Here is a 16,731-nt window from a genome sequence, read left to right on the forward strand (position 1 = left end):
GCCAACCCTTTCCGTCTGGGACGCCGGCAGCCCCGCCCCTTGGAACGTTGTGACGTTAGAGCATTCCACGGTTGCTACATCGTCGCGAGGGGAGGGGCGCCTGTCAGGGAAGCGGCGTGCGCGCCGGCGCGGGCGGGTCGGGGCTCCACCGCTCAGTGCCAGCGCCAGCACCAGCACCAGCACCAGCACCAGCACCAGCCCCGCGCCCCGCGCTCTCTGGCCCGCCGCTTGCGTTCTGACTCTCGAGTTCTCACTCCAGTCCTGCCCGTGCGCTTCCCAAGTATGGAGCTGCTGTGCTGCGAGGGCACCCGGCACGCGCCCCGGGCCGGGCCGGACCCGCGGCTGTTGGGCGACCAGCGTGTCCTGCAGAGTTTGCTCCGCTTGGAGGAGCGCTACGTGCCCCGCGCCTCCTACTTCCAGTGCGTGCAGAGGGAGATCAAGCCGCACATGCGGAAGATGCTGGCATACTGGATGCTGGAGGTACCGCCCGGACGGGTCTCCCCTCCCCCGCCGTCCCTGCGTCCTCGGCTCCGGACATCCCGGGGCCGCCCTGTTGGGACATCCTGGTCTCAACAACAATCAGCAAGATGCCCCGGTGGCTCAGACCCCCGGGCCTGGCCTTTCACTCGGGCACCCTAGCCGGCTGCCTCCATGGTGTCCTTTTCCTTTCCCCAACTCCGACTTTGACTGCCAGTGGTTTGGCACTCTCTCTCTCTGCGGGCCGAGAAAGCGGGACAGGGGCCACCTTCTCCCCTCTGGCTTCTCTAGCGTCTCCTGCTTCCTTTCTCCGCCCGGTCTTAGAAGAGCGCGCCTGGGAAACCCTGGGCTCGGCCGCCCCCGCCCCAGAGCCGGTTCCTGTGTCTGTCTCGGGGTTCTGGCGGGGAAGACAGTGGGGGTGGCGCGCGCGCTGTTCCGGCGGTCAGGGAAATGAAAAGTGCGGGAGGCAGCCGCAGGAGTCTCCTCCCTTCCCTTTGGGTGTGTGCAGCGGGGAGTGGTAATGGGGGTAGGGTCCCAGCTCACTGGTTACCGTGGGTGACTCGTCCGCCTTCCCCCCATGGGGGAGGGAAGTCTCAGTGTGGAATTCTTAAGAGAGCCTCTGGCGTACCCCTCCACCCCAGGGGAGGTGGAAGGAGGCATCTCAGAGGAAGTGGGGGGTGTCACCTTGGGGAAGGCGCATCCTCTGTATTAGTCCTTGTCACTGTAAGCACACTTACCCTACCTTCCATTTTTGTTCCTCGTCCCCCTTCCCTTCATCGCTCCCCCTTCAACTTCAGTGCTGCTGAGTTTCCCACGCCCCTGCCCCAGAAGTGACTGTGCGTCCTCCCCCTAGGTGTGTGAGGAGCAGCGTTGTGAGGAGGAAGTCTTCCCCCTGGCCATGAACTACCTGGATCGCTACCTGTCCTGTGTCCCCACCCAAAAGGCGCAGTTGCAGCTCCTGGGTGCGGTCTGCATGCTGCTGGCCTCCAAGCTGCGTGAGACTACGCCCCTGACCATCGAAAAACTGTGCATCTACACCGACCACGCTGTCTCTCCCCGCCAGCTGCGGGTGCGTGCATAACTACCTGGCCCGCCCCATCTACAACAACATACTTCTCTTCACTTACCGGGAAAAGGAAAGCTAAGACTTCAGGCTTCTGCCCACCCCCGCCCCCCGAGAGGGCACATGGCCCACAGAGGCCACACATTTGGGTAAAAGATGGGGGCAGTGCGGTGTAGTAGTTGGTGGTTAGGATAGTCCCAGCCCAGGCTTAAGCTGCCAGCATGAATTTACTCCCCTTCTCCTGACCTCCAGGGGGTGCCACTTCTTCCTGGTCTTTCCCCCAGATAGCAACAAGTCAAACTGCATGTCTACACTCACTAGTACTTTGCCTCTGGGTTTACACAACCACCATGAGTTATTTATTGGCAGCAGAAGGACATGCCTGCACACCCCCACTGGAGTGGGGGAGTGGAATGTGTTTCATGTGGGGGAGGGGGGCCGCCTTGGGTGAGTCTTTATCCCAGTGTGGACTTTGTGATTGAAAAAGTCTCCCAGAGCAGATTAAAGCCAGACCCTGATTGCTCTAAGGAAGGGCAGAGGAGTTTCATCCCACCTTTCCTCTTAAATTCCAGAAGAGACAGTTCCTTCCTAATCCTTATTCTGAGAAACTTGAGCAGCTGCTTCAGGCCTGGTGGAATCATCTCTCCCTTTCCCCCTTAGCCAGCCAAAGGCCAGAACTGAGGGACAGACAGGGAGCTGAGCTGCAGCTGCTTCCGATGTGATAATGATGCCCCCTCCCCTGGCCCGCCTACTCTGACCAAGGTCTTTCATAACCCTGTGGGGAGCTGCTGTCACTCCTGTGGTTTGGGAAGTGGCTCCCTGGGCCTCTTGCTGGGAACTTGGGCTGGGCTCTTCCCCAGGCAGGAGAGGAGAGTCATTGGTTCTCTTTCCCCAAAGCTTGGAGAGGTGAGGGACCTGCTTGGATCTAGAAGAGGTTATTTAGGGTGTGTACATCATCTCCTGGGGGATCTTGGGGAGAGGGAGGGTGAGCTGGCACCTTCCTCAACCTTGTTCCATGCAGCCAAGTCTTCTCCTGACCCTGAGAGGAGTCTCTGGGCCCCATCTCCCTGGGAGGAGGGCAGCATGCAGGCTGCTGTGATTGGCTGGCCAGGAAGCCAGGGTACTGGGGCCCCCGACTGCTGCTTGTTGAGGAACAGGATTCCTCTTCCTGCCAAGTAGCTCTCAGAGATGGGAGTAGGAGGCCAGAGTTGGGAATCCGGGAGGCCCCACGGCTCTTTGTGATGAATCCAGTAGTTTTTGGCAAGTCTGAAGGTAGAGCTGGTTTCCAGGGCCAGCGAGCAAGATGTTTTTGGAGGGGTTTGGGCTGGAAGGTAGAAGGGGACTTCCTTTTTGTGTAAAGAGTGGGATGGTATATGTGCCTTTGTGTGAGGGGAGTTTTTCAGAACAAGCAAAAAGTACTTCCCCCCTACCTCCAACCCCCTCTGCCTGAGCTGGGGGTGGAGCGTGCAGATGGCTTCCTAGAAGGTCAGAGCTGGAAGGGACCTCAGAGAACCAAAGTCAGTCCAAGTGCTTGTGCAGCAGAGAAGGCTGAGGCCCAGTGAAGAAGGGAAGGATCCTGTCTCAGCACTGCACTGAAGCAGATGAGAATCTGAGTCGTCTGGCTAGCGCAGGTGGTCTTAAAGGCTGGAAATATGATGGAAGCTAACAGCCACTGCACATAATCACTCCCAGGGCCATGTTCTCTGCCAGACTAGGGCTGAAATTCTCAGGGGTTTCCCAGATACAGGGTAGGGTGGCTACCTTCCCTCACACATGACCTCATGCCTCCCCACAGGGTGAGCCCCACTGCAAGTTGCCTTCCAGATGTTTCCTTGAAGGCTAGATGCTTTCTTCTCATTTCTGAGTTAGGAGTTTGGTCACTGGACAAGCACCAGGAGTAGAATGCTAGCTTCTCTGCTTAACTTCTGGCTCCAGGCCAGGCTGTTTCTGTGGGTCTCTGTGAGAGGCTTGGGGCTGATTTGGGAGAATGACATCTAGGCGGGGGCCTATAAGGGGTTGGGTGGGGTTGTCATTTCTGTCTCAGTAAGGGATCAAACCCATGAGTTCCTTCCTGAGATAAAACAATGAAGAAATCCTCATGTGCGCAACTCAGAATTGGGGCCAGGACTGGGAACCCCAGAGGAGTGGACTGGGGGGTGGGGCTCTCAGTGTCCTTCTGGGACCTAGGAGTGGTATACAGGCTTGGGCAGGTGGAGATAGGGTTTGGCCCCTCAGGAATCATCCAGAGCTCTTCCTGAGACTCAAATGGCACTAGGCACTACAGGTTCCAGCTAAAGTGGGTGGAGTACGGTGCTATATCTCAAGACCCACCCCTGATGTCCCACCAAGGGGATGTGGGTTGGGTTGGGCAACCTCCCCTTTGAGGAACCTCAGAGTTGGCTCAGTGGCTGTGTCACTGGAGAAATGGCCTCATGTTCACTCCGGTTTCTTCAAAAAGTGTAGACTTGGCTGGGATGCAAAGTTGGGGGAGAAGCTAGTAGTAATCACCTCTTTCACATAATCCCTTTATGGGATTATGGAGTCTTTCTGCTTTACTCCAGAGGAGCCTCAAGTTCATGGTGATGCTGGTGTTATCTGCTAGCAGCTGCATTCTCTTCTTGGCTGGAGAGGTGCTCAGAGCCCTGGATGAAGTCAGAAGAAGGCCTGGATTATTGGTCCCCAAAAGATAACCAGATAGGATTAGAAGAGACAATCTATGTAAAGCATGTAGTCTGGCACCTAATGATGAATAGATGCTGTAAGCAAATGTCCCCAGCTCCCTGCCCTAGACTCCTCACTCCACAGTGCCAGCCCCTAAACAAAGAAGCAGAATTGGGGCTTGACCTTCAAGTTTGATGGGCATCCTTCCCCATGAGACTTCTGCTTTACTCCCTTTCCCTTCTTTAGTCACTAACTCCATCCTCTTCTCCAACCTCCAGGACTGGGAGGTACTGGTTCTGGGGAAACTCAAGTGGGACCTGGCTGCTGTGATTGCCCATGATTTCCTGGCCTTGATTCTGCACCGGCTCTCACTGCCCAGTGACCGACAGGCCTTGGTCAAAAAGCATGCCCAGACCTTTCTGGCCCTCTGTGCTACAGGTAAGCACTCTAGGCACATTTTTGTCAAATTAGGAAAGTCAGACAACTTTGAAGGGTCGGGGTAACTAGGAGATTCTAGTTTTCTTTCAAAATTTACTTGCGAAAATTTTGTTCCCTCTTAGACCCCCGTTTCAATACAGAAATGCAGTAGAACAGAATCAGAGCTGTTTGGGATCTCAGAAACACCCAGTACATATGTAGGTGGGGGATCTGAGGACTTAGAAGTGACTTGCATAAGGTCTCACAGTGATTAGGTTGGGAGCAGAACCCAGGCCTCTTGACCCTAGTTTTGTTTTCAAATTAGAGACTCATTCACTCCCTGGTTCTCAGCCAGGAACTTAAGGACCCCCTGGACCTGACCTACACAAGTCTGCTGTTCACCCTGGTCCTTTGTAGGACAGAGGCCCTTTCCCATCTTTCTCCCTTGCCGCTGTCTTACGCCAGTCACTGCTGGCATTTTCCAGTATGGCCCCTGCTCTATTCATGCTGACACTTTCTGAGGAATAGGAAGTCCACACTGTTACTCTTGATGTCCTCCTTGCCTCATGGTTCTCTTTCCCTCTTTTTAAGATTACACCTTTGCCATGTACCCACCATCCATGATTGCCACAGGCAGTATTGGGGCTGCAGTACAAGGCCTGGGTGCATGCTCCATATCCGGAGATGAGCTCACAGAGCTGCTGGCAGGCATCACAGGCACTGAAGTGGTGAGTGCTTAGGCAGCTGGGCAGCAGGCTGTCAATTCATGAAGCAGCGCTATTCCCTGAGCTTCCAGCAGAGGGAGGCATCCATCTCCAACCTGGTCCCCAAGCCTGGTTTCACATGTTCTGCCCTTGGGGCTTCTGTGGCCTTTTATATCCTGCCTTGGTCTGGACCAGAGCAAGTGGTCTTGATGAGTCGCAGGGCATCATCCCTGGGTGCCCTTTTCTGCCAAAAGGTGTGCAGGAGTGGGGGTGGGGGTTTGGTGTCAGATGCAGGGCTGCTCTCACACCCTCTTGCCACATCCTCTTGGCAGTTTCTGAGAATTAAAGGCTGATTCCTGGGGCTGGGCTGTGGCCTAACCTCCCCAGACTTCCCTGTGTGCGGGAAGGTGTCCGTTCCCTGCACCTGCTGCCAAATGGTCTCGGGGGAGGGAAGCGGCCTTTAGCTCCAAGGGGACCTTACTCCATTCCACCTAGCACTTCCTTCCTCACTGTTTCCCCCATGTTCCCAGGACTGCCTGCGGGCCTGTCAGGAGCAGATTGAAGCTGCACTTAGGGAGAGCCTCAGGGAAGCCGCCCAGACCTCCCCCAGCCCAGCACCCAAAGCCCCCAGGGGCTCCAGCAGCCAGGGGCCCAGCCAGACCAGCACTCCCACAGACGTCACAGCAATCCATCTGTAGCCCTGGAGAGGCCCCCTGGAGTGGCCACAGACAGTGGAGAAGGGGAACCCCTACCACAGGAATGAACCACGCTACAGCTGAAGCCTGAGGGGGCTCCTTCCTATTTGTCCCTTGCCAAGCCGAAGGGGCTAGGTCCTACCTACCCCTACCTTAGCATGCACTAAGGGGCCTGGCTAGCCATGTTTGGGTGGCTAGTCAGGCTCCTCTTCCTCCTGTCTCTGACCATCTCAGCTCATTCCAATTCTAGCTGGGGGTGGGCCAGGCTGGTCAGAGATGACATTGAAGTAGGTGAAATACATGTACCGGCATTCCTTTTTGAGGCCACCTTATCTCTGGGGTACTCATGTTCTCAACTGCCAAAATGCCCTGGTGCCTTATAAGGGTGCTGTACCTCCTAGTTACTTCGTTTGGATTGGGGCCTTTCTGAAGAAATTTCAGACATCCTGAGGCAACATAGTCTGGACAGCTCCTTTCAGCACACTTTGGAGGGTCCTGTGTAATCCACGTTCACAGCTGCTCCTAGAGGGACAGGCCCAGGCCTCTGTCAGAGGTTCAAGCACCAACCAATTCCTCTTTGCTTTGCTTTCTGCTCAGCTTCTCCTGTGTGATTGAGGGGGCGGGGGGTCAGTGCCGAAGGAAGAGGTGGTTTTAATTTATTAATTGCTTTGAGTACAACTGTAAGAGGGCGTGGTGGGGCTCACCTACCCCACAACTGGTGGTAACCCTGGTGGTTGCTGTATCCCTCCCCTCTGCTGCTGGCTAGAGGATCTTTGTGGCAGAGGAGCTGCTACAGCCTGGGGAGGGGCCAGGCCCTCCTCTCCCTTTGGCTCTCGGCCCCATCCATCCTCTAGCAGGGGATGGAGCAAGGATGACATAGAGGTGACAGAGCCCTGTCTGGAGAGGGAGGCAAGCCCTGTTGACACAGGTCTTTCCTAAGGCCACAAGATCCAGGCTGGTGGCCCAGGACCATCTTGGACCATCATGTTATCTTAATAAAGATTCTGGAATAAAATTGGCTTTGGCTTCTCGGATTGGATGGTTGTGTGGGTAAAAGCTCATTGCTAGACTGCATGAGGTAAAAAGGTAGGAAATCAATGCTCTCAAGCAGGGGTCATCAAGCCTTTTCTGTAAAGGGCCAGAGACTAAATATTTTAGGCTTTGTGGGCCATATGTTCTCTGCCTCACATATAGTCAGCTTTATAATGGAACATAGGCATTCCTAAAAATCACAGCACTATGCACTACTTAATAAAACATACAGGACTTATGGGAAAAATGGGACTTAAGGCACAACACTCAAAAACTTAACGAGTGACCCGTTAGAAAAAATGGAAATAGTTTTCATACATTACATGGTAAAGAAACACAAATACAATAAACATAGCCCTTTATCTTGAAAAAGACCTTAAGATTGCTTGTGGAAGCAGAGGTCGGAAGGATGTGGAAGGTAGGGGTTATAACACCAGATGTGGGTGTGGCTCCCAACCCACAAGGTGAACTGAGGTAGCTGGTACATATCAGAGGTGCGTGCACTTTGTGTATGTGGCTTGGTTCAGCTAGGTGCAGTTTTTTGCTTTTACCTAATGTTTCTCTAGGAGAAAATTGCACATAAATGTGAAATTTGCTTTATGATCAAATTGTTCCCAAATATGTTAATTGGGTTAGAACAAATTCACATTTTCAAAAGCAAACAAGGGTTACAGAATCATACTCTGCTGTTGCAGCATCAAAGCAGCCACAGAAAATGTAAATGGAGAGACATGGCTGTGTCCCAATAAAACTTTATGGACACAAGTAGGCCTGGAAGAAGGCAGCGAATGTGCCCCCAAGGGGCTAACAGGGTGGGTATAGCCTAGAGAAACAAACTTGTAGAATAAGGGGTGGAGGGGTGTCCTACGTAAACTGGTAAGAATCCACTCTAGACGGGAACTGGAAAGAATAATCCCTACCTACAGCTAACGAGGGAAAACAAAGATCTCCATTGATCACATCGTAACACAGAAGTTCAATAAATACCTGCCTTTTTATCCACATCTCAGTGACTTGACACAACAGCCTGAGAGAAAGTACTTATTCCAAGCCCCAGCAGGGGTGTGGAATGTCAAACAGGTTCCAGGACTGAGCAGAAATGATGGCCTAGAATGGAAGGAGCCAGCCAGGCCCTCAGTCCTCCGTGTCAGGTACCAAAGTCAGATGCCCTTGAGCTCTACTGCTCAAATTTGAATCTTCAGCTGTAAAGACTCAGAGTCAACTTTAGTTATCAAGAGGGAACCTGGTGTCCTCCCACACCCTTCAGATGAGGATGAGTGACTGTTTCCTCACTCCATAGTAATGGGAACATCTTCCACATCTCTGGGTACTGCGCTCTGAAGCTCACGCCTGATCTCAAGGGACAGTTGTGGATGGGGCTGCAGCCGGAGCAGTTCCAGGAGGGCCTCTTTCTGCTCTGTGGCCAGGTCTGCCTTGTAGCGCTGGACCAAAGTCAGGAGGCACTGGTGCCAGAGCACGGGCAGTTTACGCTTCTCTGTCCGGAACCCCAGGAAGTGGAAGACCAGGGCATCCAGCACCCGGTAGGGCAGCGCGTACTTCTTATCCAGCAGCAGTCGCAGGAAGATGCTGTTGGCACCGCTGTATTCCATCTCAGCAATTTTCAGCATGGCCGCGCTAGCGGGAAAGGGGGGTGGAGTTAGCGGTGTTGGAAATATTGGGGAGGAGATTCTACTTCTCCCTCTGCTTTTCTCCTCTTCTCCTCTGCTAGCCCTTATACTGTGGTATTTCTGAGAGCGCCATCTCAGGCCTTCTCAGCTACGCAGTCTTGAACATATTCCCTTGATTACTTCCAAATTTCTAGCTCTGGGTCAGACTGCCTGTCTCAGTATCCAACTAGAATGTGTCCAAACATCTCAACATCTCCACCCCTGACCATTTTTCCCCATGTTCCCTCTTCATTCATTAACTATTTCTGAGCACCTACTGTGTTCCATGCACTGGGACCCTGTTCTCATGGAATTTACAATTTATGTTAGTGGGGTAATGATATACACCTACTGGCTTAAACAAGCCACAAACCCAGGGCTATTCTTAGTTCCTTCTCCACTCTGTCCCCCTATCAACTCCTCAAGTTCTGGTGATTGTATTATCTGGATATCCACTGACTAGTCGTCCTCTACTCCCATCAACACTATACCTGGAGTGCAGCACAGGGATGGAGCATTTGGTGATGATGCTACCCACGATGATGGCTTCCCGGAGGGTACAGGTGCCTGACTCGCACAGTGGGATCAGGATCCCTGGGGAGGATCAGAGGGGCAGTTATTTTGAGCCCAGGGTGAGAAAAAGGAGGCCCAGCAGGAAGCACCCCCACCTACCCCAGAGACAGCCATTTCCCAAGTCAGGCTTACTGCTTTCACTTGCAGGAGCTCCAGCTCCCACCTTTCTTAACCGCCTCCTGGGTTCTCACCTTTAAACCAGGCTCCAGGCTTGAACAGCGCCTTCTTGAGTGCCATGTACAAGTGGAAGTTGAGTCGTTTGTATTCAGCAATGTCATCTCGTACACGGGGGAGCAGGACAAGGTTATAGAAGCGCTGGGCCATGCGTTCCTTCAGGTTAGAGGCGAAAATCCTAGTTTTGAGGGGAGTAGTGGGGAGGTCCCAGGTCACCTGAAAGTCTGGAGTTGGCCCTTTAAATGTCACCGTGGATGGTGCATGCAAAATATTTGAGGTGTATGTGGGAGTGTGTGAGCTGTGCCCATGCAACAGCTGAGTCATATCAAAGGGAACAGCAGGTGCTGCAAGTTATATCCAAACAGGTGAACACTGTCTTTGGGAGAGCCAGAGCACTCCCAAACTGATGGCTCTTCAGTATTCACTTTCTACTCTCTATTATGGATCCTCTCTTTCCTGCTCTTTGAGGGACCTGAGTATGCCTGGGGAGCCACAGAATTCTGAGCCACTCCTGACAGACCAGGCTTGTAGCCCAATAGTTATATGCCTCTCCCCTAGAAACTCATCACAGGAGACTCTCAATAGGGTCTTGGCCCCAAAACATGAAACAAGAAAAGCTGGGGAAGTGATGATACAAAGAAGCACAACAGAAAGCCCCGGGACAAAGTTAAAGTATAATGGCAAAGGCTGGGAAAACTTGTACTCTCCACTCCCAGCCCTTACTACAGACCCAAGGTGACCCTAACCCCCATCTACTCTACCTCGTGGCTTGGTACATGGCAGCAGCAGTCCAAGCCTCAGGCTCTGTGACATAGAGGATCTGCTCCCAGTTGGAGAGTGCAGGGATGATCTTAAATGCCTTGGGCAGCTTCCCACTGCGGTACTTCGATAACACCTGTGGATGCAGGAGTAAAATCATCATCGCTGTTAATATATATACTACTTGCCAGTGCCAGGTGCCAGGTACTGGTCCTGGAGCTTTGCATATATTCACTCAATGAATCTTCACAACAACCGTATAAGGAGGTGCTATTATTCTCATTTTCCAGATAGGGAAACTGAGACCAAAGAGTTAAGAAATTTACCCATGGCCACCAAGTTACTAAGTGGCACAGTAGGACTCTGAACCCATACACTCTGACTTAAGTCTGTTCTCGGCAACCAGGCCTTATGTGTATGAGGAATGTGGGCACAAAAAACCTTAGGTGGGAACCCACAGCCCATGTGAGGGTATTCTAACTCTTACCTCCCGGACTCCTCTGTAGACCTCCAGGACCCGGGGGTCCAGCTGGGGCATAGGGATGCCTGACACCTCGGACATGACCGTCTCAACTTCTGTCTGCTTCTCAGTTAACTTCTCCATGATAATGTCAGCTAGGGTGCGCCTAAGAGTAGGGGAGGTGCAGAGGGAAGGGGAGAGAAGAGGATGGAAGTGTGGTCACAGTCCAGGAAGCTCTAGATTTCCCACAGTCTCTTGTGAGCTCCAATAAACCTGTCATCTTGATGGGAAGTGCAGCCTCAGTCCACCTCTTGGCCTGACTACCCACCACAAATTGCTGCAGAGCACAAAGAACCTGAGAGTCACTCAGCTTAAGACAAAGTGGACAGTCGTGTGGAGGTTAAGAATCTGGACTCTGCAGTCAGTCTGCTTGGGTTTAAATCCTGGGTCTTCCATATCCTATATGACTCCAGGCATGCTATTTTGCCTCTCTATGCCTCAGTTTTCTCATTTATAAAACAGGGGTAATAACTACCTACCTCACAAAGTTAACGTGAGGATTAAGTAAATTAAGCATGTATGTTACTTGGAACTATTAGTACATCGCAAATATGTGATAAGTGTTGCCTATTTCAGACACATTCCTCATATGCTGGCAATATGCTGCGGACTCTCCAATTATAAAATCCTAGTCTGATCATTCTAGAGTGCCAGACACATCTCGGTTACATACCAAGATTTCAAGGAGCTAGGATCATTAGGGAAAGACCATGGCAAAGATTTTCCATTTTAATTTATTAAAATTTATGGAAGTATTTCTAAGATTAATGATATTTTTCTCACCCTTGTTAAACAGTATACCAAACAATTTTATCATGATTCAGAATTCTCATTACATTGGGCTTTGGTATAATAATGGTATCTTCAAAGGTTGCTTAAGCATATTTAAAACAGCTTCCGTTTTCTGAGGGCCTTCTCAATGCCAGGCCTGAGTGCGGTACTTACCAGATGTTATCTCCTATAGTCCATGCAACACCGATGCGAGGTGTTATTTCTCTTATTCAACATGTGAGCTGGTACTCAGGTTAATAACTCACTCAAAGTCTTATAGCCCTTAAGTCAGGAGAAAGAGTCAAACTCTAGTTTTTCAGGTTCTAAAGTTCAGATACTTTAGAGTACACTATAATGTGCCCCTAAACTAAATAGCCTCTAACTGCTGAGTTCATGCAGGTCTAGCCCTACTTTCTGAAGATGCCAGCTGTCCTTTCTCAAGACTGTCAGGAGTCCCTGTTTCTAGTAGCTTTACTATTCTATTTACCGCAAGCTGGAAAACCATTCTGCCAAGTTAATCAGAATGATCTGTTAAAGAAGAGTTGTAGGGCACTAAGAGGCTCTCGGGTGAGACAAGCTCACACGTCTAAGTACGCATTTTGTGACACCTATTTCAGTTGCAGAGAATCAGTTTGGGAAAGGGAGTCATTTCTTCATTCTGCTCTCTCAAATAAACTACCATAAACTTTATCATTGAGCCTCCCTATCTTTTCACAGTATTATTAGCAATGAGAGGTGCATAACTCAAAACAGCCTGAAGAACAAAGAACGATGTCATGTTAATATCACAGGGTCAGAAGGAACTGGTTAAGGGTTCTTATTCTAGACTCCCCTCCCGTGGGCCAAAATCCTCATGCTTAGGAGTCTGACCACAGGAGCTGAAATACCTACATGTTTTGGAGCTAGTATTTATTATAGATGGAAATAAATTAGTGGTTCTAACTAGGGGTGAATTTGTCCCCTCGGGAACATTTGGCAATGCCTGAAGACATTTTTGGTTATCACAATTGGGGGTAGGGGAGGTCACTATTGGTATTTGGTGGGTAGAGGTCAGGGAAGTGGCTAAACATCCTACATTGCACAGGACAGCCTCCACAGAAAAACTTATACAGCCCACATGCCAATAGTGCTGAGGGTGAAAAACCCTGGATAAAATGGAGCTTAGGCTATGAAAAGGATTTGGCCAAGGAAACTGAGCTTACCACTAAGAAAACTGAGCATGCTGAAACCAAATGCAATGGGATGGATCTTCCCAGAGACAAGAAAAGGCCTGGTAGCTGTTTCCCCTGGTAATCTGGACAGTTCTAGAACAGGAGGACAGAGGGAGAGGAGATACTTTGAGTCTGGGTCATTCTCACTCAGAATGGTCCTTTGAGGATGGGCTAATTTTGTTAAGGTAGTTCTCTACAACTAGCAATGCTTAGACACTTCCCAAAGGTAGGGAATCAAAACTCTGCAAGGGCATGTGCTTCTCTGCAGGAAGCTGCTACCAGGACTCGCTATTCCAAATCCCAGGCCACGCCAGTCCTACCTGGCAGGAGCGTTCTTATTCATAAACAGCTCAATGGCACGCTCATCCTCAGGGTCCACAACTACCTCTGCATGGTGGCCTGCCCCTGTCATTGTGGCAGCCTTCTCCAGGGTGGGCCACTCCTCATCCTCACCATCTGATCCATCCTGTGGCACCCCTGGACCTGGAAGAGGGGAGATGAAGTAGATGAATAAGGTAAGCAGTGGGTGAGGGATTTAGACATCAATTTAACTTTAATCATCATGTAGAGTATAGGCCTCATGTGTGCTTGTAATAGATACAGATATGTACAGTAGCACAGATGATGCACACACTATCTTCCTATCCCCAGGGGCTTACAATCTTGTTTGAGAAACAAAATGTACACATATGAACCAATGAGATAGTGATGCCAATAAATAACAGATAAGACACTATATTCAGTCATGTAGTTGGAACTATTCTAAACACTGTACGTAACTCTCAAAACCCCAAGAAGTATTATCAAACCCAGTTTCAGATAGGGACACTGAAGCACAGAAAAGTTAAGTAATTTGCCTAAGGCAGGCAGTCTGGGTCTAGATTGTGCATTTTTCACCTCTATTCTACACACATGGTAGGGCTTGATTATATGCCATATGAATGATAGAGGGCAGTTAGGCTCTGGATAGGGAGCATGGGAGCAGCTGGACCATGTTTTAAATCTGGGTAATAACATTGGCAAGAGGGCTTGCCAGTGCTAGGCAGTAGCAAGAAACAAGGTAAAATGAAGCCAGACTGTGGAGGGCCTTGAGGCCAGGCTGTAGAATTCATCTTTCGATGGACCAATTCATTTGAATAACTGATTACTGGGAGGCAACAGCTGACTGGGCATCTGGTAAAGGATGTAATGCTCCAATCAAGGAGATAAAATGCTGCATATGAATGTCATAAAGAAGGAGTGTCTGGTAAAAGTTAAATTGGGGGAGGGGAGTTGTCTCCACATGCAAACAATTCCCAAATATCTGTACTTATAGGTAGAACTCCCTTGCTCCAGATCCTAATTTCAGCTGCCGCCCATAAAGCCGTTCTTGGATGACATACATGCACTTTGAAATTCACCAATAACCAACAAAACTCACTCTTTTCCTCCTAGGTCTACACTACTCACTGTGTTCCACATCTGAGTATATGGCACCACCATCACCCAGTGCCAAGCCAGAACCTGGGAGGCAGGCCTGCTTCATCCCTTACTCTCACCCCAAACATCCAATCAATTATCAAGTTCTATTCAGTTCTACTCCACAGAAACTCTCTCAAATCCTTCACAGCCCTGAAGGATATGATCAGCATCACCTCTTGCCTGGATTAACTCAATAATCCCCTCCCTAATTGGTCTCCATAGTCTCCAACAGTTTTCCACTGTCTTTATGATGGCTTTAAATCCTCGGCACAGCCTCCAAGTCTTTCACAGATGTGGCTCCTACCCACCTCAGTATCATTAATTAATCCATTCATTCAGCAAAGTTTGAGTGCCTACTATATGTGAGACATTGTCCTGGGTTCTGGAACAGGAAAAACAAATCTTTGCCCTTATAGAACTTACATATTAGTGAGAAAGACAAACAATAAATATACATTTAGTTAAAAGACAAATGTATGAAAAAAACAGGGCAGAGAAGTTGGGTGCGTGGAGATGGGTGGGGATGTTGCAATTTTTAATGGAGTAGTCAAGGCAGGCCTGAGAAGGTGACAAACTGTGGGAGTAAGCCTACAGGTATATGAGGACAGAAGAAGCAACCAGGGTAAAGACCTTAACTTGCCATGTTGAAGAACAGTGAAGCCAATATGGCTGGAGTGAAGAGGGCAAAGGGGGAAAGTAGAAGAGGTCAGAATGACCATGGGAGCAAATCATATATGGCTTTGCAGACCACTGTAATAATCTAGCTGTTGAGAGTGGACTGTAGGGGGCATGGGATATTAATGAGGAGCCTACTGTAACAGGATGGTATGCCAAGGTGGTGAGAAGTGGTCTGTTTCTGGATATATTTTGTAGGTAATGTCAACAAGATTTCCTAACAGATCAGATGTGAAGTGAAAAAGAGAGGAGTCCAAGGTTTCAGTCTTAAGCAAATGGAAGGTTATCATACTATTAACTGAAATGAGAAGATGTGGGAGGTGCAGGTTTGGCAAGAAGGTCTATTTTGGAATATTAAATTTGAGATTTCTATTAGACTTCAAACTGGAGATTCCAAATAGGCAGCTGAAATATAAGATTCTGTGTTTCATGGAACAAATCACAGCTAGCATATAAAGTTGGGAGCCGTCACCAAATAGATGGTATTTAAACCATGAAACTGATGACAGCACCAGAGAAGTGAGTGAAGAGTAGAGGTCCAAAGGCTTGTGGCACTTCAATAAGATGGGGACAAGAGGAACCAGCAAAGGATACTGAGAGGTAAGAAAATAATGTGAGGTCTTAGAAGCCAAGTAAAGATAGTGGAGCCAGGAAGCCAATGTATAATTGTGTCAGGACAAACTAAAGATGAGACCTGAAAAATGGATTAAGCAACTCGGAGGTCAACACTTCCTCTTTGATAAGAAAATGTAGATCATCTTTTACTCATTCTCCCTCTTTAGCCCTTAAACAATATTGTTCTTTATGCTCAGAGCACTCTCCACTCTTTTTTTAGGTCTCAGCACAAAGGTCATGCAATCTGGGCAGCCTGACCCCTCAAGTCCAATGCTGTTATCATGGAATGTATTACTTTAATTGTCTATTTGATTGTCTCTCTCCTGGGCTAGACTGTAAGATCCTGAAGAGGGGCACGCGTCTATCGTACTAATTCTTTACCCAAACTATCTAAACTCCTAGCATAGTGCGAAGCACGTAGTAGGTATTCCCTAAGTATTTATAGAACAAATGGATAAATACTAGAACTTGGTGCGAGCAATCACTTCTGTTGGACTAATTTCGGGGATACCTAGAAAAGAGGGTCTAAAACTAGGAGTGGGCATAGAGGGCGCTGACCACCCTAAATCCGCTCCAGGGCTGGGTCTCCCATTCCATTATTTTTTTTGCAAGGGTGTACTATGGACCTCCCCCCTGTTTTATTCTAAGCTATAACCCTGCTCGACATCTGCCCACCCCCACCTAACCCCTCTTCCTCGCACCTACCCCTCACCACTCACCCAGCCGTGTGATGCGCTCCCGCTGCGCCGCGGGCCTGCCCCCAGTCCCATGCTCGGCCTCGAGCTCCTCCTGCTGCTGCCGCGCTTGCTGCAAAATCCGTCGGGTCAGCCGGGGCCCCACGTACTCTTCCTCCTCTTCTCCGGTTCCGCGACCCCGCCGCTTTTCCCGGGCACCTGCCCGCACCGCGTCCCCAGCCAGAATCTGTTCGGCCAAGGGTGCGTGTTTTTCCTGACCCCCGGCCCCACGGGCCGCCTTGAATTTGGGCATTTTTCTCGAAAAAGTGGCTGAAAAGTTTCACACGTGGAGACGGACGAAAAAGTCTGGAGTGCGCTTGCGCAGTGAACGCCCAGCTCCCAAGAGGCCACGCGGAGATCAGAGCGCCCCTACAGTTCGGAGGCCAAGAGTGCCAGCAACACCGCTCTACCTGCTAACAATTTACGGGGCCTGGAGCTAGACTCGCAAATAATTATTGCATTTAACATTGGCTTCTGTAAACTTTGCGGATCTAGACCCAGGTGCTGCAAGCCTAGGGGTCT

General features: G+C 50.0%; 2 protein-coding genes across 3 annotated transcripts in view; one reads left to right on the forward strand and one right to left on the reverse strand.

Annotated features, from left to right (window-relative positions):
* CCND3 (cyclin D3) overlaps positions 1-7,051 on the forward strand; it is a 72,526-nt gene extending 65,475 nt beyond the window's left edge. The window contains exons 1-5 of one of the 2 annotated variants that reach the window (XM_039854981.1): positions 96-480; positions 1,331-1,546; positions 4,480-4,639; positions 5,210-5,346; positions 5,853-7,051. In XM_039854981.1, the coding sequence (XP_039710915.1) occupies positions 283-480; positions 1,331-1,546; positions 4,480-4,639; positions 5,210-5,346; positions 5,853-6,020 (879 nt within the window). In that variant the 5' untranslated portion in view covers positions 96-282 and the 3' untranslated portion in view covers positions 6,021-7,051. Of the gene's footprint in view, positions 1-95; positions 481-1,330; positions 1,547-4,479; positions 4,640-5,209; positions 5,347-5,852 lie in introns of those variants that run through there. The other variant, XM_039854982.1, reaches the window with a different exon arrangement.
* A 341-nt stretch (positions 7,052-7,392) lies between these two features.
* Positions 7,393-16,591, reverse strand: BYSL (bystin like). The gene is made up of 7 exons (XM_039854978.1): positions 16,195-16,591; positions 13,045-13,207; positions 10,710-10,848; positions 10,225-10,358; positions 9,481-9,641; positions 9,208-9,310; positions 7,393-8,684 (listed from the first exon to the last, which is right to left on the reverse strand). The coding sequence occupies exons 1-7, from the start codon at positions 16,460-16,462 to the stop codon at positions 8,339-8,341; spliced, it is 1,314 nt and encodes a 437-aa protein (XP_039710912.1). The 5' UTR covers positions 16,463-16,591; the 3' UTR covers positions 7,393-8,338.
* Positions 16,592-16,731: the final 140 nt, after the last annotated feature.

The sequence above is a fragment of the Pteropus medius genome, unplaced genomic scaffold (assembly GCF_902729225.1).
Source record: "Pteropus medius unplaced genomic scaffold, Ma_sr-lr_union100, whole genome shotgun sequence".
In the NCBI taxonomy this organism is placed as follows: domain Eukaryota; kingdom Metazoa; phylum Chordata; class Mammalia; order Chiroptera; family Pteropodidae; genus Pteropus; species Pteropus medius.